A 12,692-nucleotide genomic window follows, 5' to 3' on the forward strand; every position below is an offset into this window, starting at 1 on the left:
TCTTTGGGGGATCCAATGCTATCCACTCCAAGCGCCAGCATAAGGTATGCTATAGAGAGGCATACGTTGCCGAGTCGGTCATCCCCTCTTTCCTTAGCTGGTCTGACTCCCTAATCACTTTTGATCAGACAGACCATCCTTCCCACATCGCCCGACCAGGCTGATACCCTCTCGTCGTTGACCCCATCATCCGCAAGAAGCACCACACTAAGGTGCTGATGGACAGAGGCAGCGGCCTCAACATTCTCTGCGTCAACACCCTTGATGCCATGTGCATCCTCGATCGGAGCTCCGCTCAGTGAGCTCTCTCTTCCATGGAGTGATCCCAGTGGCATAGGCGTATCCACTTGGGCAGATCGACCTACCCATCATGTTTGGCGACCACGCCAACTTCCACTCGAAGGTCCTAACCTTTGAGGTAGTGGACTTCCTGGGGTCCTACCATGCCATCTTGGGGTAGCCCTGCTATGCTAAGTTCATGGTCATCCCCAACTACACCTACCTCAAGCTGAAGATGCCAGGGCCCAACAGCGTCATCACCATAGGTAGCACCTTCTCGCATGCCTACATGTGCGACCGCAAGCATTACAAGCTTGACACTGCCATCATCAACTCCATCGAGCTCCTAGAGCTCAAGAATTCGATGACTCCAGTAGTCCTCAACTACAATAGGCCGACCTCCTCGAGTGCCTTCCATCCGACTGAGAAAACCAAGGCGGTGGGGATCGACCCCACCGACCCGACCAAGATGGTGTGGATTGAGACCAAGCTCCCAACCAAATAGGAAAGCGAGCTCACTGACTTCCTATGCGCCAATTGTGATGTCTTTGCGTGGAAACCTTCTAACATGCTGGGCATGCCAAGGGAGGTCACCGAGCATGCACTATGTGTTGTCTCGGGCTCAAAGCCCACCAAGCAATGCCTATGTTGCTTTGATGATGAGAGGTGCATGGCACTAGGCGAGGAGATTGCTAAACTCCTGGCAGCCAGATTCATCAAAGAGGTATACCACTTTGATTGGCTAGCTAATTCTGTTCTTGTAAAAAAGAAGAATGAGAAATAGAGAATGTGTGTTGATTATACTGACCTCAACAAGGCATACCCAAAGGACCATTTTCCTTTGCCACGTATAGACCAAATAGTCGACTCCACATCAGGGTGCAAAATCCTCTCCTTCCTAGATGCCTACTCAGGCTACCACTAGATCATGATGAAAGAGTTCGACCTGGTCGCGACTTCATTCATCACCCCGTATGGTTCGTACTATTATGTAGCCATGCCTTTTGGTCTAAAGAACGCTGGCGCCACCTATCAACGGTGCATGCAGCGCTGCTTTGCTGACCAAATCAACCCGCCTGACCAACCTGACCAAGTCAAGCGGCCAAAACCAACAATCGCCATCTATGTAGATGACATAGTGGTGAAAATGGCTCAAGCTAGCATCCTGATTGCAAACTTGGTCGCAATATTCGCAAACCTCTAAAGGTTCAGTGTCAAATTGAATCCCAAAAAATATGTTTTTGGGGTTCCAAAGGGGAAGATGCTCGGATACATCGTGTTTGAGCACGGCATCGAAGCCAACCCCAAAAAAATCATGGCCATCTCCAACATGGGACCAATATGCAACATCAAGGGCGTAGAGGCTCACCGGCTGTTTGACTGCCCTGAGTCGGTTCATCTCTCGACCAGGCAAATGAGGGATGCATCTCTACAAACTTCTCAAGAAGATAGATGCATCCGTTTGGACAAAGGAGGCACGGCAGGCTTTAGAAAGCCTTAAAGCATCACTGACGTCGGCCCCAATCCTTGTTGCTCCCGAACAGGGAGAATCCCTCCTCCTCTACATCATGGCAAGCAACCACGTTGTGAGTGCCACCCTCGTCGTCGAGAGGGAGGAGCTGGGACACCCCCTGAAGGTCCAACGACCAATGTACTTCATTGGTGAGGTACTCACCAATGCCAAAGTTCGCTACCCCTAGGTTCAGATGCTTCTATACATCATGCTGATGGCGACCCAGAAGCTCTTGCACTACTTCACTGACCATGAGGTCATGGTCGTCACCTCATACCCACTCAAGGAGGTCATCCGTAACCACGATGCCACCGGTCGAATCTCTAAGTGGGCTCTCGAGCTCATGGGCCATGACATCAGATATGTCTCCTGCACCGCTATTAAGTCTCAAGCTCTTGCTGACTTCATCGTCGAATGGATGGAAGTCCAGCTCCTGACCCCGGATATCACCCACGAGTATTGGATGATGTACTTCAACGGGTTGGTTATGGCGCCCGACTTGGGGGCTAGAGTGGTTCTGATCTCCTCAAATGGGAATAGGCTCCGCTACACAATCTGTCTCCATTTTTCAGCCTCGAACAATGTCGTGGAGTACGAGGCCCTCATCAATGGATTATGCATTGCCATCAAGCTCAGCGCTATGTGGCTGTATACCCACAGTGACTCAGAGTTGGTCATCAACCAAGTCATAAAGGAGTCCTCCTACAAGATCCCTCTCATGGTGGCGTACCGCTAGGAGGTGTGCAAGCTCGAGGACAAGTTCCAAGGGATCAAACTGCATCATGTCCCTCAAAAGGACAATGACGCTGCCGACTTCCTCGCAAAATTGAAGTCCAAATAGGAACTGTCGGCCAACGGGGTCTTTGTAAATGACCTCCATGAGTCGTCTGCCTACATCTGAGAGGATCCAACCTAGACACGCTCCAACACCAATCTAGCACTCGGGGGCTCCAACCCCCCAACGTGCCCTGACCCCAACCGAGCACTCAGGCGCTCTGACCTTAGCGCCTCCATGGCAACATCACCCACCGATGTCACCATGATGGCACTCCTTAAGGAGGTTCTCCCACCAGAAAGGACTGAAGTGCAATGAATCGCTCGATGCGTGAAGATGTTCGTCGCCATCGGTGATGAACTTTATAAGCAAAGTCCATCGGGAGTGCTTATGAAGTGCATCCCGACCAACTAGGGGAAACAACCTATCCTCGAAGTCCATGCCAGAATCTGTGGACATCACGTAGACCCAAGGTTGCTGGTCAGGAAAGCCTTTCGCCAAGATTTTTACTGGCCCTCTACACTATGAGATGCAGAGGAGGTGGCCTGTAGGTGTGAAGGATGCTAGTTCTATGCTCGTCAGACTCATTTGCCAGTGTAGGAACTTTGGACCATCCCCATCACCTGGCCATTCGTGGTCTGGGGCCTCGACATGGTTGGACCCCTCAAAAAGGCCTAGGGTGACTGAAAGCTCTAGTTTGGTTTTGGTTAATTGATGAAACCCTAAGTCCTAACCTAGTTTATCAAGATGATTATGAGATAGGTAGCACTACTCCAAGTGATGAAGCAATGGTGAAGATCATAACAATGGTGATGGTCAAATGCTTCAACTTGGAAAAGAAGAAAGAGAAAAACAAAAGGCTCAAGGCAAAGGTATAAAAAGTAGGAGCTATTTTGTTTTAGTGATCAAGACACTTAGTGAGTGTGATCACATTTAGGATAGATAGTCGTACTATTAAGAGGAGTGAAACTCGTATCGAAATGCAGTTATCAAAGTGCCACTAGATGCTCTAATTCATTGTATATGCATTTAGGATCTAGTGGAGTACTAACACCCTTGAAAATATTTGTGAAAATATGCTAACACATATGCACAAGGTGATACACTTGGTGGTTGGCATATTGGAGCAAGGGTGAAGAAGTTAGAAGTGAAAACAAGTTGATCGCGAAGACGCTGGCATCGGTCAACTGACCGGACGCTGGGTCTAAAAGCACCGGACGCTGGCAGCGTGCGTCTGGTCAAACTGACAGGTCTGCACAGTACCTAGGGTATTGCACCGGACGCTGGTCTGTGTCTAGTCAAGGTGGACCGGATGCGTCTAGTCAAAAAAATACGCCTCGAGGAGCTTACTGGAAATGACTAGACGCTGAGGCTTCTGCGTCCGGTCAGTTTTGCCGGAGCGTCCGGTCAGCTTCGTAGCCGTTGAGATATGACGAACAGCGTTTGAAGCTAGTGATGCGTGGCGTCCATCGGGCGACCGGACACTGAGGGCCAGCATCCGGTCAAGTCTGATCGGAGCGTCCGGTCAACCCGCAGTGTGCCCAGTGAAGGGGTACAACGGCTCTATTTCATGGGGGCTTCTATTTAAGCCCCATGGCTGGCTCAAGCTCACTCTCTTGCACATTTTCATTGACATAGCAACCTTGTGAGCTTAGCCAAAGTCCTCCCACTCATCTCTATCATTGATTCATCATCTTTGTGAGATTGGGAGAGAATCCAAGTGCATTGCTTGAGTGATTGCATCTAGAGGCACTTGGTATTTGTGTTGCGCTGCAGATTTCGCTTGTTATTCTTGGTGGTTGCCACCACCTAGATGGCTCGGTGCAGCGGTGGAGGATCGGCATGAGTTGGTGATTGTTCGTGGCCATCACCGGTGATTGTGAGGGGAGTTATACCTTCCCCGGCGGAGCGCCAAAAGGTAACTCTAGTAAATTGCTCGTGTCATTGAGTTACCTCACTTGTGGGTCGGTTCTTGCGGTGTCCAATCATGTGGATGAGGTTTGTGAAACACCTCTTAGCCACCGAACCACCAAGTGTTGGTCGACACAACGGGGACGTAGCGTGTTGGCAAGCACGTGAACCTCAGGAGAAAATCGATTGTCTCTTGTCTTTGGCATTCTCCTAGTGATTGGCTATATATTCTTCTTGTGATTGGTTCATCCCCTACACATCGGTATAATCACCCTACTCACTTATTTATATTCTTGCAAACTAGTTGATATAAGCTCTTCAGTGTAATTAGAATTGAGAGCTTGCTTTATTATTTACATTCATCTAGTTGAGCTCTTTAGAGTAGCAAGATTGAGAGCTCTTAGTGAGTAATTACATTGCAAGTTGTGTGCCTAAGTAATCATTGCAACTAGAATTGTTGGATAGGTGGCTTGCAACCCTTGTAGAGCTAGAGCAAGTTTGCATTACGCTATTTATCATACTAACCAAATTGCTCTAGTTGATTTGTAGATTTTTTAAATAGGCTATTCACCCCCCTCTAGCCATATTAGGACCTTTCAGTGACTTCACTCACCTACTCGTGGCGGTGGACAAGTTCACCAAGTGATAGAGGCGAAGCCCATCACCAATATCCGCTCAGAAGAGATGATCAAATTCTTTCTCGACATCATCTATCGGTTTGGTGTCCCTAACTGTATCATCACTGACCATGGAATAAACTTCACTGAGAAGAAGTTCTTGGACTTCTGTGATGGATACGACATCAGGATCAATTGGGCCTCGGTCGGACACCCATGTACTAACGGTCAGGTCGAGCAGGCCAATGGCATGGTCCTCTAAGGACTCAAGCCCTGCATCTTTGACCGACTCAAAAAGTATGTTCTTGCGATGGGTTGCAGTGGTCCCAACAATCCTCTAGATCCTAAGAATGACCCCAAACCGATCCATAGGGTTCACCCCATTCTTCCTCGCATATGGAGCCAAAGCAATGTTGCCCTCTGACCTCGATCACGGTGCCCCAAGAGTAAAGGCCTTCAATCGAGACTGAGCCATGGAGACTCATCAGGACGCAGTCGACCTACTCGAGGAGGCTCGTGAGATGACTGTCATCCACTTCTCTCGGTACCAGCAAACTCTCTGTAGGTACCATGAAAGAAAAATCTAGGAGAGGATCCTCGAGGACCCAGTCAATCAAGGAGAAACATAACCTCTCTCCACCATGGGAAGGACCCTACACAGTGATCGAGGTGATCTGATTGGGCAACTACTGACTAAAGGACGACAAGGGCAATGTTCTCACTAACACATGAAACATCGAACAATTACGGCATTTCTTTCCCTAAAGCTCGGTCTTATAATTTATTTCCATTCAATGTTTGCTCCTACAGCGCCCCAGCCCGAGCACTCTTGGCCTAGGTCGCTTAGGGGTTCCATGGGGGTGCGATACCCCCCCTTTTACTATCATGTAATAATACTTTTTGCCCAAATGAAAGGGCATCACCCAAACAAAAGGACATTCTGTTCCTTTGATTACCCTACGTAACTTGCGCTTTAACCTCTCAACTGATCGCACCCCGCCATGACCTACTGTTACAAGCAGCTGAGCCTCGCGGGCCATGCCCGGGTTCTTAAGGTTGTAGCCTACAGGTCAACTGGCAGGTGCAAAAAAGAAAGGACAAAAAACAAAGCTACGCAAGGGTAAAAAAGGGCAGACAGTACAAGCTTCTCCTCACAAGTGATTTCATCACAAAACAAACTTAAAATATTCATGAATGTAAAACTGTTCACACAGGAGCTCCTCCATGAATTCATCTTTTACATAAACTGATTATTTCTACTCTAATTTGAGTATGGTCCCCCGGCTGCGTCGGCTGACGGTGCGATTGAGAAGGATGGAGGCAGCTCAACTACGGTCAAAACGTCATTCGGCTCAGTTGGGGGTGGGACAACAATCGCCTCTGACCTAGCCTTCGCTGCCTCCATAGGCTGGACGACGTCTTCCTGACGCACATCTATAGCCATGGTCGAACGGCGAGCCTCCATCACCCACTGCATGGTGACCTGCTCCGTCTCACCCAACCCCTTGGGTTTGTGCTCCATCTCACCAGACCCCTTGGGTTCATGGCCCTGGCTGACGAGACACAGCCTGCTCAACAAAACTATGCCTGGCTAACAGAATGTAGCCTAGGCGAGGCCCACTACTACCACAACCCAGGCATGGGAAATGGGGCGCAACCACACGCAAATGACCCTCTAGCTTCCCAAGCAAGGTTTGGAGGGTCCCACCGACGGAATCTCCATTAAAAAGAGGCCAACTGGTCACTCGAGTCGATCAGACTGCTCGGGCGGCTGACAAGAGATAGGTAAGGAGTAGTGGGATACCCCATGCGGGTTATGCCAACTTCGTCACGAATGACGGACCTAGATTCCACTCGGACATATCCGATAGGAGCTCTCCGAACCCGTCACTTGAGCCATCGAGTTAACTTTACCAACCCCCATTCTACTTTTCCAGTGCATGATCATTCATTCATCCATTCTCATGCATGCATTCATACATTTATCCCATACATCCATGCATTGTATATGCAATTGTTGCATCACAACGCTTCGTGTCGCGTCATGAAGCGATAGTCGTCTCATTCAATATGAGCGGCGACCGACCGTGGTTCAAAGGCTGGCCCACAAAGGGCTCGAGGTCGCCTCATGTCAAAATAGAGCCAGGGGAGAAAACACAGATGAGCCCCAGCAGCCTTTGCCTGATCTGCTTAGAAGCGGACAGGGTCATCTCGACCTTCTTGTTCGATCCTAACCTCGAGCCATGCCCATAGAATCTCCATCGAGAGGAAGGCCACCTAAGTCAGTCTTTGGACCGGATTGGACATCTGCCGAGAGGCGGGTTAAGGAGCAGTGGAATGCCACATGAGGGCTATGCCGACCCTGTTACGAACGACGGACCTAGATTCCACTCAGACATGCTCGTTAGTAAGCTCACCGATCACGTCACTCGAGCCATTGAGGCAAGCGACGTTAGCTCAACCCCTCTAATTATGGAAACCATGGATGGGGTGATGCATGAAACTTGACCGACCCCTATCGAGCCCAACGGGGCTTGGGGGCTTGGGCCACCCGACCCCGACTCGGGAATCTAGCCGACCGCATAGGTTGCGGTTGGAACGGACATGGGCCAACACCCTGGCCGGAAGAGACACAAGAGTCTGTAGCCCTAAAAAGAGTACCAAGGTGCTCAGCCTCTGACTGACTCCCTAGTCGGCAGCAGGCTCTGAGGCTACACCCACCGGGTGCGCTCACGCGCACCTGGTAGAAAATGGATTACCAGCGAGTCTCCTCTTTAGGGGTTGGGTGTCTATGTATGCATAGCACGCCTCCGCGGCCTTCACCAGTCTCCTCCTCAGGGGCAGGGTGCCAATATCCCTCCAGCGTGTCTCCACGGTATTTGCTGGTCCTCCACATGGAGGCTGGGTGCCTAAAACCTATTCGGTTACCCTACGCGGTACAACAAACCAAAGGGGAAAACGCCGAGGCTCCAACTCAATAGCCCCTTCACGGCTTCACAGAAGCCCCAAAGGGGCTCGGGGGCTCCTGTCGGGTTCATAAACCCGAGGTCCCCAATGGACCCGCTTTCTTGCAAAAACTCAGCCCAACAGGCGGCACAGCGACAGCACGCGCCTGGGCTGGCCCAGATACACAATAACAGGCCAAGACCACGATCGAGTATGGGTTCCCGTTGGACAAGATGGAACCCACGTCCTTGGGGTCGGGCGAGGCGGAGCCCACACCCAAGGGGTCAGGCGAGATGGAAGGCCTGGCCGTGGTGGGACCGCAGTCCGACTCTGACCCTCTTTTCTTCGACCGAGGATACGCCGGACCTCTGCTCGCTGCTCTTTTCCGACCAACACAGTCGGGACCGATTGGGAGTAACCGACCGAGGACGCTTGCTCAGTGTGGGCCTAGGGAGCGGGCGGAGCAGATAAGATAAAGCGTTCAAGTCAACCGCAATACCGAGGACCGTACCCTGACATGCCCTGCGCACCTATAGGACGGTGCCGTCAGGGCATGACAGGCGAACAGGTAGAGCCTGCCAGACGCGCCAGAGCATAAACAGTGTTATGGGCGCTGGCAGCCATCCTGTACCCGAAGGCGTGAGCAACATGACTAGACAGCACACGTATACACTCTCTCTCTTTCTCTCTGACTGATAAGGCCATCCCTTTTAACTATAAAAAGGGATGCGCTCTCTCCTGTAAAACAGGTGTTTGGCTCTTGAAGACTTTCTCGATGACTCGAGAACACAACAGCTCAATAGCTCTAGAGACACACAGAGCATACGCTCCTCCGATCGGGCCTCTAACACCCCCTTCTCATTCCTTACTCGTTTGTAACCCCGCAGCAAACGTCGAGCACCTGGGCTCAGGAATAAAGTCACCGACCGACCTGAACTGCACGTAGGGCTTGTTGTCTGAACCAATATAAATCCTATGTCATTGAGTGCTAGGCCACATCCGATCACAACGCACGGCGAAACTATAAATATTTACTTGTTGGTCACTTTTCGCACCGACATGCAGCTTCAACTTCGTTTGAAACATGCATTGTTCTTCACTGTTGTTGTATATTGTAGATGCACTATAATGGCTTCAGGTCTCTCGCAAAAAAGTAGCTGGGAGACAAGATAGGCTGGTGAAGACAAGTTTCTTAGGCTTACAGGTTCTAGCCACACTGTATGAATAGTAAAGAGGCAAAAGCCTCCAAAGTTGTGCCAAAGAGGCCCTTACAGAAAACGTTTGGTAGAACTACTTCGAAGAGTATGTTTGAGAGGAGGCGGCTGTAGAAGTATTTTATTTGGCATGTCTCTCTCCTAATTCACAGAGGTCTCTGGATCCTTGGTGGTTTCAGGGGAGAAGCCATTTTTGGGTATACCCCATTTGGTAGTGCTTCTTGAGAAGCCGGAGCCGGAGCCCTTTTTAGAAACCCTACCAAAAGAGCCATAAATTGGACAGTGATAATAATGCACTCATGGCATCCGTAATGGCTGGAGGCATAAGTTGGCTTGGCAGTGATAGATAGCATCACTGTCATTGAATCTACCATTAAGGGTCTTTTCGGAACGCGATATTCTACAAAACGTATGAATAAGAAAATCATAGGAATTGAGTGCCCTAACATTTTGCATTTCATGGATTAAAGAAGTATAGGAACTTGCAAAATCGAATGTCTGGATGGAGCACCGAAAAAACATAGAAATTCAATGAGAGAGTGTGACACAAAGAAAACTAGGAAACGCCCATTTCACAAAGTTTCACAGAATTTATAGCAACACAATTTTTTGTTATAAACAACTTCGTAGAAAATTTTTCTATAGAATTCCTAGATTTCCTTTTTTCTTCAAACGTCCTGTTCGCTTTGTTTATAAGCCGTACTTTTTCAGCCAACGAACAATATTTTTCTCTCACAATAAATCAGCCAACAGTACTTTCAGCCATGGTCAGCCAAGCGAACGGGGCAAAAGTGTCGTGGCCGACGAACTGGTAGTAGTGATGCTACAGTCACCTCTGATCTTTGAGGAACTGGTGGTGTCGTGGCAGGACTGAAAACACATATATGCTACATATACTCCATATATAGGCGACACGCACGCACATATCCTTGTCACACACTCACACCATAGATCACATCGGTCGGGTGACAAGTGATTTCCAATTTATTATGGTGGTGTGGACCTTAAAACTTTAGTAGACATGGACTGACCCGCCCGTGGCAGTCGCCCTGGCCTAGCTTGTCAGGCTCAACCTGAGAATTGCATGGTTGGCTGCCCGGACACCGGCCAATACCGGGCCTCCTGCACCTCTCGGTCCCAGTCCGGTTTTCCTGTACTATGCACACTGGCATGCTTTGGCTCAGCCACAAGAGCATCGATCCACACTGCTACTAGTTAGGGCCCATGCATGGACCTGTCTTCCCTTTTCTTTGTAAATTTTTTCATGTATCTTAGCGCATATTTCATTAAGAGAAAGATAATTACATGACAGAGCTATGAGTAAACCCCTTGTAGGCCAGATTACAAGTCACCAAGCTAGTGGTAGAAGACCAGGGACAAAACAAATCAACAAGAAAAAAGTGTACTTATGGCACTGCATATATATTTTGGTTGCAACAAAAACATTATTAGGGGCTAGCTGTTTTGTTCCATAAACCTGTGTTTCCTTTTCTTTGTAATTATATCCATGGCACTATGTACATATTTTAGTTGCAACACAAACATATATAGTCACCGAACTACACGTTGACGATACATTTGAAACAATGGGGTTATTGGCCCCGTTCGCTTCGCTGAAAAAAACAAGTCGAAACATTGTTCTGGCTGATTTGTTGTGACAGAAAAACACTATTCCGGCTAAAAAAATAAGCTGAAAAGTACGGATTATAAGATAAGTGAACAGGGCCATTATGTTATAATGTGCGTGCGTCAGCATGCTCTACGAATTTTGTGGTTTACCTTAGTAGCGTGCTCGGAACCCAAAGAGTCCAATTCATAGGCCTCAAACGTAAAATAGAAGCATAAAAGGATCATTCTATTATTGTGCCACCAGGATTCAGACTATAGACCTCTAGCATGAGATATCTCTACCTGTATATAATAATAAGACCAAAATTTTCCATACCAAATCCACCCCCTCATCCACCCTCATGGTCATGCTTAATCTAAGTCCACCCAAATTTATGTACACTAATCCAACTTTCATACAAATGAATGACCTGAATCTCTCCTCAAGCCTTCTTCTCTTACCCATTGAAGATCCCAAAATCATTCAGATCATGCACCCTCATGGTCATGCTTAATCTAAGTCCACCCAAATTTATATTGCGTACGGGTTAGTTCTTTCCCTTCTTTTCCCCATCGCGTGAATTGTTTGGACGTCATCCTCGTTGGATGCGAGTGGGCGCACGGAGGACGCGGGGAGAGCGTGGCGAGGAGGACGCCGAAGGGCGCGAGGAGAGCGCGGAGGATGCCAGAAGATGTGGTGAGCAGGTGCTCCGCTCCGCCACCACGTAGGCGTGCGTGACCTCGCTCCGCTTCGCCGACGCTCCACGAAGGATGCGATCTTGGCCTCCTGACATGACTCGGGCTCGGTCTCCATGACTCCATGTGCTGTCCTGCTCCCGAAGCGTCTCCGCGGTGGCATCCAAACTATCGATACCTGCTACTTGGCCTTCTATGGCTCTACTCTCGGCGGAGGAGTGAAGACACCGGAGGACCCCATGAAGGAAGCGAAGCGAGCAGGGGCAGTGCTCGTGGAGGGCGCGCAGCCTTGCAGGCGCACGCGCGGTCTCTGTCGTGGCCTCGCCCTCTCCTTCTTGGACGCTAGCAAGCCCCAGGCGAGAGGAAGATCAAAGAAGCAGGCTATGAGGCTGATGAGCGAGGTCCACTCGTATGTGAGAGAGACTGACGGTAGTTATGTGACAAAAATATTTGGTTATACGACATGAATCTGATTGTTTGTTTTATTTTTTTTACAAATTTTATCTTATTTTGTATTTTACCGTAGCATTAGCACAGACACACTACTAGTCATAAGAAGTAGCTAGTGTGCACAACTGACGTGCCCTTCTGGCATTGCCTATCAAAATATATACTTCACCCCCTCTTAAAATATAAGGTATATATATGGTATCAAGCGGTCAAAATTTATCCTAAAATATAAAGGATGATTCTAGGTGAACTAACCCTCTAACTCAGTTTAGAAACACAACATTCACATATATACCTAACATTAGTTTCTATTACTAACTCAAATATGATAAAAACAAGAAGGGTTGCATACGCCATTTGGATTACCATATAATTATGTATGTCCTAGAATTTCTTTCTTTTTAATGAAACACGTGCTTCGTCGTCTTCACGAAAAATGTCCTACAATTTCTGGGATGTCTTGTGTTCCACGATGGAGAGAGTACACAGAGAATGGATGCTACTTGCTAGTTTATGGTTGCTGTGCCACAATGTAGATGGCATTATGCTATTGGTGTTGGTGCGTCGTTTCAAAAAAATGTTTATTCGTTTTAAAATATATGCTATTGGTGTTTTGAGGAAAGTTGTTCAAGAGCATTGTAAGAAAAATGGACCATAGGTTCATTTACTTTGGATTTTGGTGT

The 12,692-nt window shown here is 48.5% G+C and overlaps 2 protein-coding genes across 2 annotated transcripts; both read left to right on the forward strand.

Annotated features, from left to right (window-relative positions):
- The first annotated feature begins 478 nt into the window (after positions 1-478).
- LOC136466272 (uncharacterized) lies at positions 479-784 on the forward strand. The gene has a single exon (XM_066464669.1). The coding sequence runs from the start codon at positions 479-481 to the stop codon at positions 782-784; it is 306 nt and encodes a 101-aa protein (XP_066320766.1).
- A 1,222-nt stretch (positions 785-2,006) lies between these two features.
- Positions 2,007-2,528, forward strand: LOC136466273 (uncharacterized). Its single transcript, XM_066464670.1, has one exon. The coding sequence runs from the start codon at positions 2,007-2,009 to the stop codon at positions 2,526-2,528; it is 522 nt and encodes a 173-aa protein (XP_066320767.1).
- Positions 2,529-12,692: the final 10,164 nt, after the last annotated feature.

The sequence above is a fragment of the Miscanthus floridulus genome, chromosome 7 (assembly GCF_019320115.1).
Source record: "Miscanthus floridulus cultivar M001 chromosome 7, ASM1932011v1, whole genome shotgun sequence".
NCBI lineage: Eukaryota > Viridiplantae > Streptophyta > Magnoliopsida > Poales > Poaceae > Miscanthus > Miscanthus floridulus.

Coding starts and splice junctions, on each gene's coding strand:
- LOC136466272 (XM_066464669.1), top strand. CDS start 479: ATGGTCATCCCCAACTACACCTACCTCAAGCTGAAGATGCCAGGGCCC.
- LOC136466273 (XM_066464670.1), top strand. CDS start 2,007: ATGGCGACCCAGAAGCTCTTGCACTACTTCACTGACCATGAGGTCATG.